Here is a 12130-nt window from a genome sequence, read left to right as displayed (position 1 = left end):
GTGTGGGGCTGGGTTAGCTCATGACTGGTTAGAAGTGTGGGGCCTGGAGCCAGCCCACCTGGGCTTGAGCCTCAGCATAGCCATTTCCTGCTAATACATCTTTCAGTGCCTTGGTTTTGTGATGGGGTACAGCCATTGATGGCTTGCGTCCACTTGTCAGGTTAATTGACAGCGGACAGGGCATGGAAACTCCCTTCCTATGTCCTCTCGTGCCATTCGAGTTAACTGAAGGTGCAAAATCAGCTTTGGAGGCTGCATGCACACTCCCTGCCCCTCTTGCCTTCTGCATCATTCAGAACAATTGACAACGCAGAAATTGCTCTGGAGGCTGCTCACACCTGGTTCCTCCTGCCTCGTATCACACTAGGTTAGGTTAATTAACTACAGGAAAACTTTGGGCTCTGGAAACTCCCTTCCTGTCTCCTGTACATGGAAACTGTGTACTATGTGGCTCTCAAGCTGACTGGAGGACGAGAGCTTAAAAAGCCCTGACTTTGGTGGCTGGGTGCAGTGGCTCCTGGAGGGTAGCGGGAGCTGCTGTCACCAAGCTTGGGCAATGAAGACCTTCTTCCTAACATCCTACACTTGGTTCCAGTGCGCTCTCTCTCGCAAATGGGGATAACCACAACAGCTTCCTGTGCATGTCAGCGGACTCGGTGGGAGCAGCTCACAACGCCTGGTCCTCCAGAGGCACTCGGGGACATCGCTGTCACTCAAGCAACTCCGCAGACGGATTCCTGTGTGCTGGGGCAGGTGGGTCCAGGCTTCCCCACGAGCATGAGACAGGAGTCATAAGTGAGTGTCTACAGCAGACAGCACTGGGATCTGGCTTCTGTGCCCCCAACACACACACACACACACACACACACACACACATCAGGGCACAACCCTCCCGGCTGCTGTGACTCAGTTGCCCTACACTGTCATGGTGTGGGCATAGTGTGTTGGGGTGCCTGAGCATCAGCCAGGCAAGTACCAGGCCCCGATGGATGGATGTGAAGGGAGCTGTGCACACCCAAAGTGGATAGTCTCCAGGTTGGAGGAGGGTGGCAGAGCGTGGAGCCGCAGGTACAGGCTGTGGATGTGCCTGGTTCTCTGTGTGTGCACATGTCGGTGAGGGAACATGTATATCCAGGTGTTCAGAGCAGATGTGGCCTGGATGGGAGTGTGTGTCTATGTACAAGTGAGACGAGCATGAGTGTAAAAGGAGATGGATATGTACATATATGTGTAGGCCAAGAAGGGGTGCGTTCTGTGTGCATGTGTGTGGTCTACACACATACGTGTACAAGCATGTGGCTGTGGGGTGCTGGGCAAGAGGTGGGGCAGGGCTGTCCCAGATCAGGGGGTACCTGTGCCGGTGAATGAGAGCATTGAATGCCAAGCCGTCCCGCCAGCTGGTGGTGAAATTCTGGATGTTTACCTCCGGGTAACTGGAATTGCAGAGGGGAGAGACAGGGAGAGAGGAGGAGGGGAGGAGAGGGGGGGGGCAGAGAAGGATGGATGGATAGAGAGAAAAAGAGAAAGGATTAGGTAGGTGGATGGGGAGAGCCAGGGAGATGCAGAGAGAGAAGCAAGAAGAGAGGAAGAGAGGCAAAGGCAAGGAGGATGGCGAGACAGAGATGGAGCAAGGAAAGCAGGAGGGAGGAGAGAGACAAGGGAAGGCAGATACAGCAATGCCGACAGACGCCTGAAGAAATGTCCAGAGGCATCCACGGCCAACCGCAGCTGGGCCACAGAGCAGCCGCCCTCTCCCCACCATCATGCACCATGGGCCTGCTCTCCAGAGGGTCCTGGAGTTTCAGACCATGTCCCCCTTGACAGGACAGACAGCTGAGGGTCCATCAGGACAGGGATCCCACCACAGCCAAGCCACGATGTTCCAGTCCAATCTGCCAGAACTCTGATTGTGTGCCCTCATTGGGTGAGTGGCAATCGAGCTTGGCCTTGGGGCTGAGGGGTCCAGCCAGGTGCCCATGAAAGCTCTCGGGACACAGGATGAGATTGGGTTGGGGGTGAAGTGGAGGAAGCAGACCCTGATGTTGGCATCCAGGGGCTCTCAGGGACCTGACTTGGAGCCTCACCACCTTCTGGCAGGTTAGGAGCTTGTTTGTCAAGTTCATTGGCCTTGGGTATGATTTGGTGCCTGAGGATGTTGAGTTGCTCTGCAGCAGAAGCGCAAAGGTGTGTGTGTGTTGGGGGTGGGACGTGAGGCCCAGCTGCCAGCAGGGAGGGGCCCTACCCTGCTGTCTTCATCTGACACCACAAGAGCAGGGCATCCTTGGCCGAGCGCGTCTCCCTGTTGTCCTCCGTCTCAATTTTGATCACTTGAATCTGGGAAGGGACAGAACAAAAAGAACCAAAGGCTGTAGGGGCCTGGAAAGCTTCAGGCTGGGAGGCCTCCCATTGCCACCCTGCTCCAGGGAGTGTGGCAGCTGACAGAGGTTGGGCTGAGGCAGCTGTGGGTGCAGAGTGGAGTTCAGAAGTGTGAGGGCGCATTCTGGACGAGACCAGGACATCCACATTGCAGGGTCTTGGGCCTCATTTCCCAGGGAATCTTCCAAACTAAGGGATGAAGCTGTGTGAGGGCTAACTCTCGTTACACCCAGCCCAAGGCAGGGCAGTGACCTGTAACCCTCAGTCTGTTCTCCACAGGACCCTTGGGCACTCCCCTTCAGCCATGTGCTCCTCTCCTCAACACCGCAGGGGCTCCTGGGGCTGCCCTGCGAACAAAGGCAAAAGGTCTCACACCAGACACCTGTGAGCCTCTTCACTCATCCTGGGCGTCGTCCCGCCTCCACTGCCTCCCACAGAGGCTGCTCCCTCTGTCTGGAGCACCACTTCCCCAGCACTCCATGTGGCCCTGCCTCTCCCCATCAGGCCGTCACTAGAACACCACCTGCTCAGGGAAGCCTCAGTCAACTCCAGGCGCACCCAGTCCGCAACCCTCATCTGTGGACTAGCCGGGTTTCCTGCCCAACCCCTAACCACCACCACCACGGTGGCAACACTCTGGATCCTGGGGAGGCTTTCTGTTCACATTCCAGAGCCCAAAGTGGGCTCCATGGCCTCAGCTGGGCCTTGCACACGTGGCTCCTGGACTCAGGATTGGAGTGTGGGTAGCTGAGTTCCAGGGAGAGAACCAAACCCTTGCCAGGAAGTTGCAGAAGCCAGGGCAGGGCTCCAGCCACCTGCACCCATCTTCACAGCTTCTCGTTCCCTGAGCTCACACCTGTCCTCGTCCCCAGGAGCCAGCAGACTTCCCGATCAAAACCCACCACTTCCTAGACTGCCTCTGTATCCCCACCAAATCTGTTCCTCTGGCTTGGCTTGTCTCAGGGCAGCTCTGTCACTCCCCAGCACGCAGCCCTGGGCCACACCACTTCCTGCGGGTCTGCCCTTCTTGGCCTCTACTTACCTGCCCACAGGCCCCACCCTACTCCAATCACAGTCTTCCCTGGACTCTCGGCCCCCAATTTTGGTGGCCACCTCCACTCCAGGTGCCTGCTTTCTTTCTTTCTTTCTCTCTGTTTCTTTTATGATTTATTATTTTTACTTGCAACGCTGAGTTACAAACAGAGACAGAGAAAGAGATGGAGAGAGAGAGAGAGAATTTTCCATCCACTGGCTCACTCCCCAAACAGCTGCAATGGCCAGTTCTGGGTCAGTCTGACACTGGAAACCAGGAGCTTCTTCCAGGTTTCCCACACGGGTGTAGGAGCCCAAACTCTTAGTCTATCCTCTGCTGCTTTCCAAGGTCATAAATAGGGAGCCAGATTAGAAGTGGAGCAGCCAGAACTCGAACCAGTGCACATATGGGATGCTGGCATCACAGGTGGTGGCTTTACCCCACTAACTAATGGTGCCAGCCCCCCGTAAAGAATAGATGATGATACAGTAGTAAAAGGGATATAAAGTATCAGGTTAGTGGTGGGGAGCTTTCAGATGGTGGTAGTCAGAAACAGGGCTTTCCAAGACTGAGAATTTAGTGGCTGAAGCACGTGCAAGTAGGAAGACATCAAGCACTGCATGAATGGGGGCACGGCAAGTGTGGGGGCACAGCAGGAGTGGGGACATAGCAGGGATGGGGGCACGGCAAGCGTGGGGGCACAGCAGGAGTGGGGACATAGCAGGGATGGGGGCACGGCAAGTGTGGGGGCACAGCAGGAGTGGGGACATAGCAGGGATGGGGGCACGGCAAGCGTGGGGGCATGGTAGGCGTGGGGGCACAACAGGAGTGAGGACACGACAGGCATGGGGGCACTGCATGCATGCAAGCACAGTAGGCATGGGAGCATTGCAGGTATGGGGGATACAGCAGCCATGGGGGCACTGCAGGCGTGGGGCACTGCAGGTATGGGAGCAGTGCAGGCATGGGGGCACAGCAAGTGTGGAGGCACTGCAGGAGTGCGAGTATGGCAGCCATGGGGGCACTGCAGGCGTGGGGCACTGCAGGCATGGGGGCACAGCAGTGCCTAGGCCTGACAGGGGAGTACACTTGGCACTGCACTCACTGAAGGGGCTAAGGGACAGATGGTGGGGGCAGAGGGAAGGGGCAGGGGGTCCTGGAAGGGCCTCAGCTGGCATTAGGAATTGGAATTCTATTCTGAGATGGGCAGATGGGAGTTTCATCAAGGAGAGGTACATAATCGGATTTAGAAAGAGCCCCCTGGGCCAGCACCATGGCATCTGAGGCTAAGCGTCTGCATGTGGCACCAGCATTCCATATGGGCACCGATTCATAGTTCTGCCTGTTCCACTTCTGATGGCTTGGAAAAGCAATGGAGAATGGCCACGTCCCTGGGCCCCTACACCCATATAGGGGATCCAGAGGAAGCTCCTGGCTTTGGACTGGTGCAGCTCCAGCCATTTGGGGAGTGAACCAGTAAACAGAAGGTTCTTTCTCTCTACTTTTTTCTGGAAACAGCCTTGAAATAATAACAACAGAAAGTTCAAGTACAAGGTACCCTGCTTCTAATCCAGGTTCCATGTAGCGTATCCTGGGAGCAGACAGTTGATGGCTGAAGTGCTTACACCCTGATCACCCTGGGGGAGACCCGGGTGGAGTTCCAGGCTCCCAGCTTCGGCCTGGCTCAGCCCTGACTGTTGTGGCCATTTGGGGAAAGAACTACTAGATCTCTTTCTCTCTCTCCTCCACCTTCTTTCAAGTAAAATAAAAAAGAAACCTTTTGGGGGGAATAAAGTTAAATCTATTTTTAAAGCACTTTTTTCAATGAGTGAAGGGATGGGAACATCCCCCTAGGTGCCACTGGTGGGTGGTCTGGGCAGGGGTCCCAGGGGCTCACCTGGAAGCGCAGGATGATGGTCCACACCAGCCCCAGCGTCAGCCGGTGGTTTCCGTCCACGATGTCGTGTGATCCCACATTCTCCAGGTGCACGCGCTGCTCCTTCAGGAACTGCAGCGCCTTGTCCACATTCTCCAACGAGTGGATCCGCATACGACCACGCGTAGGTCTGGGCTAGGGTAGCAAGGGCGTCGGGCGGGCAGTGCAGCTCTGCCCTGCTCACAGCCATAATCCCTGGGGTTGTCCGACACCAGGGCCCCGTCCCTTCGGTCTGTCCATGGACCTAGCACCCCGCATCGTTAGAGATAGCCAGAGCCCTCTCTAGAGGCACACAGGTCTTAAGTTCCCCCTTCCCTTCCACTGAAACCCCATCCCAAACCTCAAGCCACACCCTTTCTCAGGAAGCCCCGCCTCTTCCATTCTCTCCCAGCCCCAGCACATCACCTGGTTCTGGGGGCCTGAGCTTCGCTGCCTCCCTTCCCGCCCCCTTGAAGTCACACCCAACCCAATCCAGCCCCATCCCAGGCCCCAGACCTAATGTATTCCTCTATCCGGACCAGTGGCTTTCGTCCCTGTTCAAGGCCATGCAACTCACGACTCCGTGAGCTCCAAGCGTCCCCGCTTCAGATGAGAAACGCTGTCCAACCCGCGTGGCACGCAACACCATCTGGGTCCCCACACCCTTATTCATGGACTCCGACTCAGAACTCTGTCCCTGTTCCCCAGCTGGGCCCCTTGCTACCTGAGACCCCAGGCCCAGGCTCCCTTCGGACCCCTTCTCATAATTCAGCCCCTCACCAGCTGCTCTCCAGACAGCACTTCCAGGAGCCGCGTGAGCACGAAGCCATCTCGGAGGTCCGCGTAGAGGTCCCCGATGTGGCATCCCACGCGGGCGAGATGGGAGTTCACCCACTTGGTGAAAGTCTTTTTCTGCACTGCCTCCCGCTCATCTGGAAGAAGGGCCTGGGTCAGACCCTGGCTCCCGGGCAATCCCAGGACCAGGCCACTTCCGCAGGGACGCGCTTCTCACCAGGAGCCTTCCCTGCCCTTGGCTGCCGATCTAGTGGCCCTCCCTGCCTCTCCAAGCTTCCCTGTACTTCAGAGTTTCATAGCAAGCCCTGCTGGGGCCTCGGGGTCATCACACATTCATTCATTTATCACTGTCTGGATGTGCACTCTTCCTAGTTGTTGGGGGCATTGAGGAGCCGACCAGCAGATGGAAGATCTATCACCTTGTCTTGGTATAGTGGGAGGCTCAGATGACACACGAGTGATTTTTGGGGAGCCATGGAAGGTTTAGGGGGAGAAGCCGAGAGTTCTGCTTCAGGAGTGTCCCTGGCTGCTGTACATCCTGTGGATCAGACAGGGTGAAGAGGGCAGACGGCAGACCAGGGAGGAGATGGCAGGGACCAGGAGAGGAGGTGGCTACATCAGGGCAGAAGCTGTAGGGACAGGAGGAGTGATTTAGAGATGAAAAGTAAGACTGCCTGGAGCAGGTGAGGGGGCAGCGATGAAGAGGAAGAAAGGACACACTGGGCCAAGTGGAACCTGAAGGCCAGGGTCACTGTTCCTGCATCCCTCCCCTGGAGCAGCAGCCCTGAGCAGACACATGGCCCTCCCACCCACCTCCCTGGTGCACAGAGGAAGCACCTGACAGTTTCACCCATGGCAGGGCATGGCAGAACACCAGCTACTTCTGCCTCCCGCGCTGAAAGAAAATTGCTGGAGACTTTTCTCATTCCCTTGCTGTCTCTTTTTCCCCCTTTAAATAACAGTCTTAATATTACTTATAATTCATCCACTCTAACATTCACCCTTTGAAAACGTAAATTCAGGGGCAGGTGGTGGCACGGCTTGGGATGCCCCCATCCCACACCAGGTGCCTGGTCCGAGTCCTCGCTCCTCTGCTTCCAATCCAGCTTCCAGTTAACGTGCATTCCCTGAAGGCAGCAAGTGATGGCTCGAGTCCTTGGATCCCTGCCACCCACACGGGGCGACCAAAGGGTAGTCCTGGGCTCCTGGCTTTGGCTTGACCCCACCCTTGTTGCTGTGGATATTTGAGGAGTGAACCAGGGGATATGCCTTTCTCTCTCTCTCTCTCTGTCTGTCTTAAGTGTGAATTCAGGGTTTGTAAGCATACGTACAGAGTTGCACAGCCATCGCAACATAGAATGCTAGAACACTCTTGTCACCCCAGAAAGAAATGCCACAGCCTTTTGCAGTCAGCACCCCCCATTTCCCCAGGGCTGCGCGACCACTAATCTACTTCTGGTTGGTATGGACTGATCTGTCCCTGGCGTTTGGCATTCACAGGATCGCACATACCATGGCCACTCACGTGGTTGATTTCTCCCATTCAACAAGCTGTCCGGGGTCACCTGTGTTGCCTAGGTATCAGCGTTTCATTCACTAACATGACAAACTAGCCTCCTAAGTAGCTACACCGCAGTTTTCCACTTTTTTTTTTGCAGCTTTGGGGTTTTTCCAATTTCCAGCTATTTTGAATAATGCTCCAATGAACATCTGTGTGCAAATTTTCCCCTGGACACAGGTTTCCAACGATCTTGAGTATCCAGTAGTCTCCCCAGTTATCCATGGAGGTTATGTTCTAAGACCCCCCAGTGTATTTTGAAGCTGTGGCTAGCCCCCAGCCACACATGCACAGTACTGCGCTCTTCCCTGCACATGCACACCTGTCACAGCAGTGGCTGATGAATTCAGCAGAAACCACCACCACCAAGAGTAACATAGCACAATAATAACCACATACATCGCGAGCATTTGACCGAGTGATCAAGACACTGAGTCAGACATCCATGTCCCACAAGAATGCTTTGGTTCAGGGGCAGGCACTGTGATGTAGTAGGCTGAGCCTCTGCTTGTGGCACTGGCGTCCCACATAGGTGCTGGTTCCTGTCCTGGCTGCTCCAGCTCTCTGCTTGTGGCCTGGGAGTGCAGCAGAGGATGGCCCAAGTGCTTGGGCTGCTGCGCCCACTTGGGAGATCTGGAAGAAGCTCCTGACTCCTGGCTTTGGATCAGCTCAACTCAGGCTCTTGTGGCCATCTGGGAAGACAGCCAGAAGACAGAAGATCTCTCTATGTCTCTCCTTCTGTCTGTGTAACTCGGTCTTTCAAGAAAAAAAAATAAAAAATAAATTTTCGGACCCAGCGCCATAGTGTAGTGGTTAAAGTCCTCGCCTTGCACTCTTGGGATCCCATATGAGTGCTGGTTCTATTCCCTGCAGCTCCACTTCCCATCCAGCTCCCTGCTTGTGGCCTGGGAGAGCAGTCGAGGATGGCCCAAAGCCTTGGGACCCTGCACCTGTGTGGGAGACCCAGAAGAGTTCCTTGCTCCTGGCTTCGGATTGGCTCAGCACCAGCCGTTGCGGTCACTTGGGGAGTGAACCATCAGACAGAAGATCTTCCTCTCTGTCCCTCCTCCTCTCTGTATGTTCGCCTTTCAATAAAAATAAATAAATCTTTAAAAATAAATAAAGAAATTTTCAAAAGAAGAATGCCTTGTTTCAACATCCTGTCCCAGCTTCCTTCTAGTAATGCAGACCCTGGGGGGGCCGTGATGAGCAGCTGTGTTCCTGCTATTCACATGGCATTCCTGGTTTCCAGCTTCAGCCCTGCCCGTAAGTGCACAGTTATTATAGCATATGACAAAAAAAAATCAGTAATCCTCTTTCATTCTCTCTCTTTCTCTGCCTTTTTAAAAGCAATATGCTATCATAAATAATACATACACTGTTATTGGAAACTGAGGACTTATTTCCAGAATTTTCCATTTAATATGTTCTGACCACAGTTGACTAAAAGCAACTGAGACTGAGGAAAGTGAAGCCAAGTGCCGGAGGGAGCGCTCGCTGGGCCCGCGGCGCAGCGAGCTTGATGGGAAGTGGAGCTGCGGGGATTAGAACTGGCACCCATATGGGATCCCGGCGTTCAAGGCAAGGACTTTAGCCGCTAGGCCACCACTCCGGGCCCAGATTTATTTATCTTTATTTGAAAGGCAGAGTTACTGAGAGAACAGGAAAGACAGAAAGAGACAGCGAGAGGGAGAGTTTGCATCCAGTGGTTCACTCCCCAAATAGTCTTAACAGTGTAAAGCCAGGAACCATGAGCGTCCTTCAGGCTTCCCATGGGGACTCAGGAGCCCAAGCACTTGGGGTCATCCTCCCTGCCCTCGCAAGCTACTAGCAGGGAGCCTCTGCAGCCATATGCAAGACCTGGAAGAAGCTCCTGGCTTCTGGCTTCAGATTAGCTTAGCTTCGGCCATTGCAGGCACTTGGGGAAATGAACCAACACATGGAAAACAATTCTCTACTTCTCTCTGTAAATCTCCTTTCAAATAAAAATTAAAAATTAAAAAGAAATTGCATCCTTCTCTGGTTGTTTTATATGTGGTAAAAATAAAAAAAAACTATGAATGCCGAGGTGGGGTAGATCCCTCTGAGGCCCCATCCCACCACCCAGAGCTCCTTCCCCCGTGGGCCCTGTGTCCCTTTCCCCCTGCCCACCCTCCAGCACAGACCCCAGGGGCTTCATGACAGTTCCTCTTTCATCAGTTTCCTGGCTGTGCCATCACATCCCAGCAACACCCAACCCCAGTTCCACATAAACGTCTCCCTTGTCCAGACCCAGCCATGGGTTGCTGCTGGGGCTGGGGGCAGGGAGAGAGGATCACTGAACTAAGTGGCCCTTAAAGTGGACGTCATCGGCCTCCCATGACCATTGTCACCACACAGCCATCCTTGGGGTGCACCGGTTCCCTCCCTGGGTCCCCAGAGGCACTGCCACTAGCCTTTTATGTCCAAATAACCATATGACAAATCTTTTATCTCCTTCATGGCTTCGCCCTAGTACAGCGTTCCCTGACTACAATTTTTTTAAAGTATCTTTCACCACCTAGCTAACTCTGCTTTTTTTTTTTTTTTATGCTTTTGCTTAGTCTGTCCTGTTGCTGGGCTGTAAGCTTTGCATGCTTTCCTTATGACTGTGTCCCAAAGCCTCTACCCTGGCTGGCCAACAAGCGCTCATGCAAATCCTGCCTGAGCAATGGGGGAGAGGGGGTGGGAGGAGAAAAGGGTGAAATTATTTTTTCCCAGGGCGGGGCAGAGGGAGCAGGTTCCATGTGGTCCAGTTTTTTAAAGATTCATTATTTCATTTATTTAATTACTTGGAAATCAGAGTGACCCAGAGAGAAGGAGACAGAGAGATCTTCCATCTACTGGTTCACTCCCCAAATGGCTACAACAGCCAGGACTTGACCAGGTCGAAGCCAAGAGCTGGGAACTCCATCCCAGTCACCTACTGGGCTGGTAGAAACCCAAGTACTTGGTCTGTCAACTGCCTCCCAGGAGCATTGGCAGGGATCTGGATGGGGAGCCTGGAGTAGCTAGGCTGGAACCAGAGATTGGAGCCACCACTGAGACAGGGGTTGCAAGGTGTCCCAGCAGCCCCACAGCACCCTCTCCTGAGGGGTCAGCTTCACCTCCCTCCATGAGCATCCTCCCATCAGGACCTGCACACACTGAGGTTCTGGCTGCTCTAGACATCGGTCTCTCAGCCTGCCTTGCCTCTGCTTGCTAACTGCTGTGGACTGGTATGTATGTGCTGCCTTCATTCCTCCATTCCAGGTACCTGGAAGTGCCTCCTGCCTTCCCACTGTGGGGTGACTGACCTCAAGGTCAGCAGCCGTCACCTACGGGACAACACCAGTCCCACTCTCTTACCTGGCCTCTCCGCCAGCACATGAGAGGCAGGCCACCCAGGCGTGCGGATCAGCAACAATGGGGGTTGCACACGCCTCCTGCTCTTAGTCCTCCTGGTTATCCGCCCAATTCTCTGTCCCCCACACAGTCCCCTGGCCAAATCCTCCTCCCTGGCCTGTCCCTGTTTCCATGTGTTAACTCCGTGTGATTCCCTCTATGTCTCACTCGGCTTGTACCTCCCAGGCCATGTCAGCCACGCCTCTTCTTTCCGCCTCCATCCACACAGCCAGGCCCTGCAGTCGCACATCTCACTCCTGAGCACCCAACTCATCAGTCATCTCACGAGCTTCTCTCCGCAAACGCCAAGCTCCCAGCGCCGAGCCTGGATCCATCACTCCACCCCATGTTCCCAGGCTGAGGAACATGACACCACGGCCATCAGTGTGTTCTAGCCAGAATCCTGGAAATCATTCTTTTTAAGATTTATTTTTGCATCCTGATTAACTATGTAAACATTTATTTATTTGAAAGACAGAATCTTAAAACACACAGAGAGAAATGGAGTCTTCCATGCACTGATTCATTTCCCAAATGGCAGCAACAGCCAGGACTGGGTCAGGTCAAAAACAGGAGCCAGGAACTTCTTCCAGGTCTCTCACATGGGTATGGGGACCCAAACACTTGGGTCATCTTCTACTGCTTTTCCTGGCACAGTAACAGGAAGCTGTGTTGGAAGTGGAACAGCTAGAACTTGCACCTGTGGCATGCTGGCGGTGTCACAGACAGAAGCTTCATGCGCTGCACCAATGCCAGCCCCTGGAGACCATTTTCCACTCTGTCCTCTTTCTCCTCCTCATTCCCCCAAATCTGAATCAGGGCAGCATAACCTCAGCACTGTGGCCATTTGGAGACGTCCCCTTAGCTGTGGGGGGTTGCCCTGTGCCTTGCACAACCTTGCCAGCCATGCTTGCCTCTGCACCCACCCCACTGGGCATGCATGTGCACACACACACACACACACACACACACACACACACACACAGTGATTATACTCAAAGCATCCCAAAACATTGCTGGAATTCCTTGCTGCAGGTTGGACACAAGTGCC

The 12130-nt window shown here is 54.3% G+C and overlaps 1 protein-coding gene across 1 annotated transcript in view; it reads right to left on the bottom strand.

Annotated features, from left to right (window-relative positions):
- SPTBN4 (spectrin beta, non-erythrocytic 4) overlaps nucleotides 1-12130 on the bottom strand; it is a 67696-nt gene that overhangs the window by 47613 nt on the left and 7953 nt on the right. The window contains exons 2-5 of the mRNA XM_058674737.1: nucleotides 6105-6256; nucleotides 5307-5480; nucleotides 2243-2334; nucleotides 1353-1433 (exon numbers count right to left, since the gene is read on the bottom strand). Coding sequence (XP_058530720.1) covers nucleotides 1353-1433; nucleotides 2243-2334; nucleotides 5307-5480; nucleotides 6105-6256 — 499 coding nt within the window. The remainder of the gene's footprint in view (nucleotides 1-1352; nucleotides 1434-2242; nucleotides 2335-5306; nucleotides 5481-6104; nucleotides 6257-12130) is intronic.

Source organism: Ochotona princeps, chromosome 16 (genome assembly GCF_030435755.1).
Source record: "Ochotona princeps isolate mOchPri1 chromosome 16, mOchPri1.hap1, whole genome shotgun sequence".
Classification (NCBI taxonomy): Eukaryota; Metazoa; Chordata; class Mammalia; order Lagomorpha; family Ochotonidae; genus Ochotona; species Ochotona princeps.
This window is presented reverse-complemented; position numbering and strand designations above follow the sequence as displayed.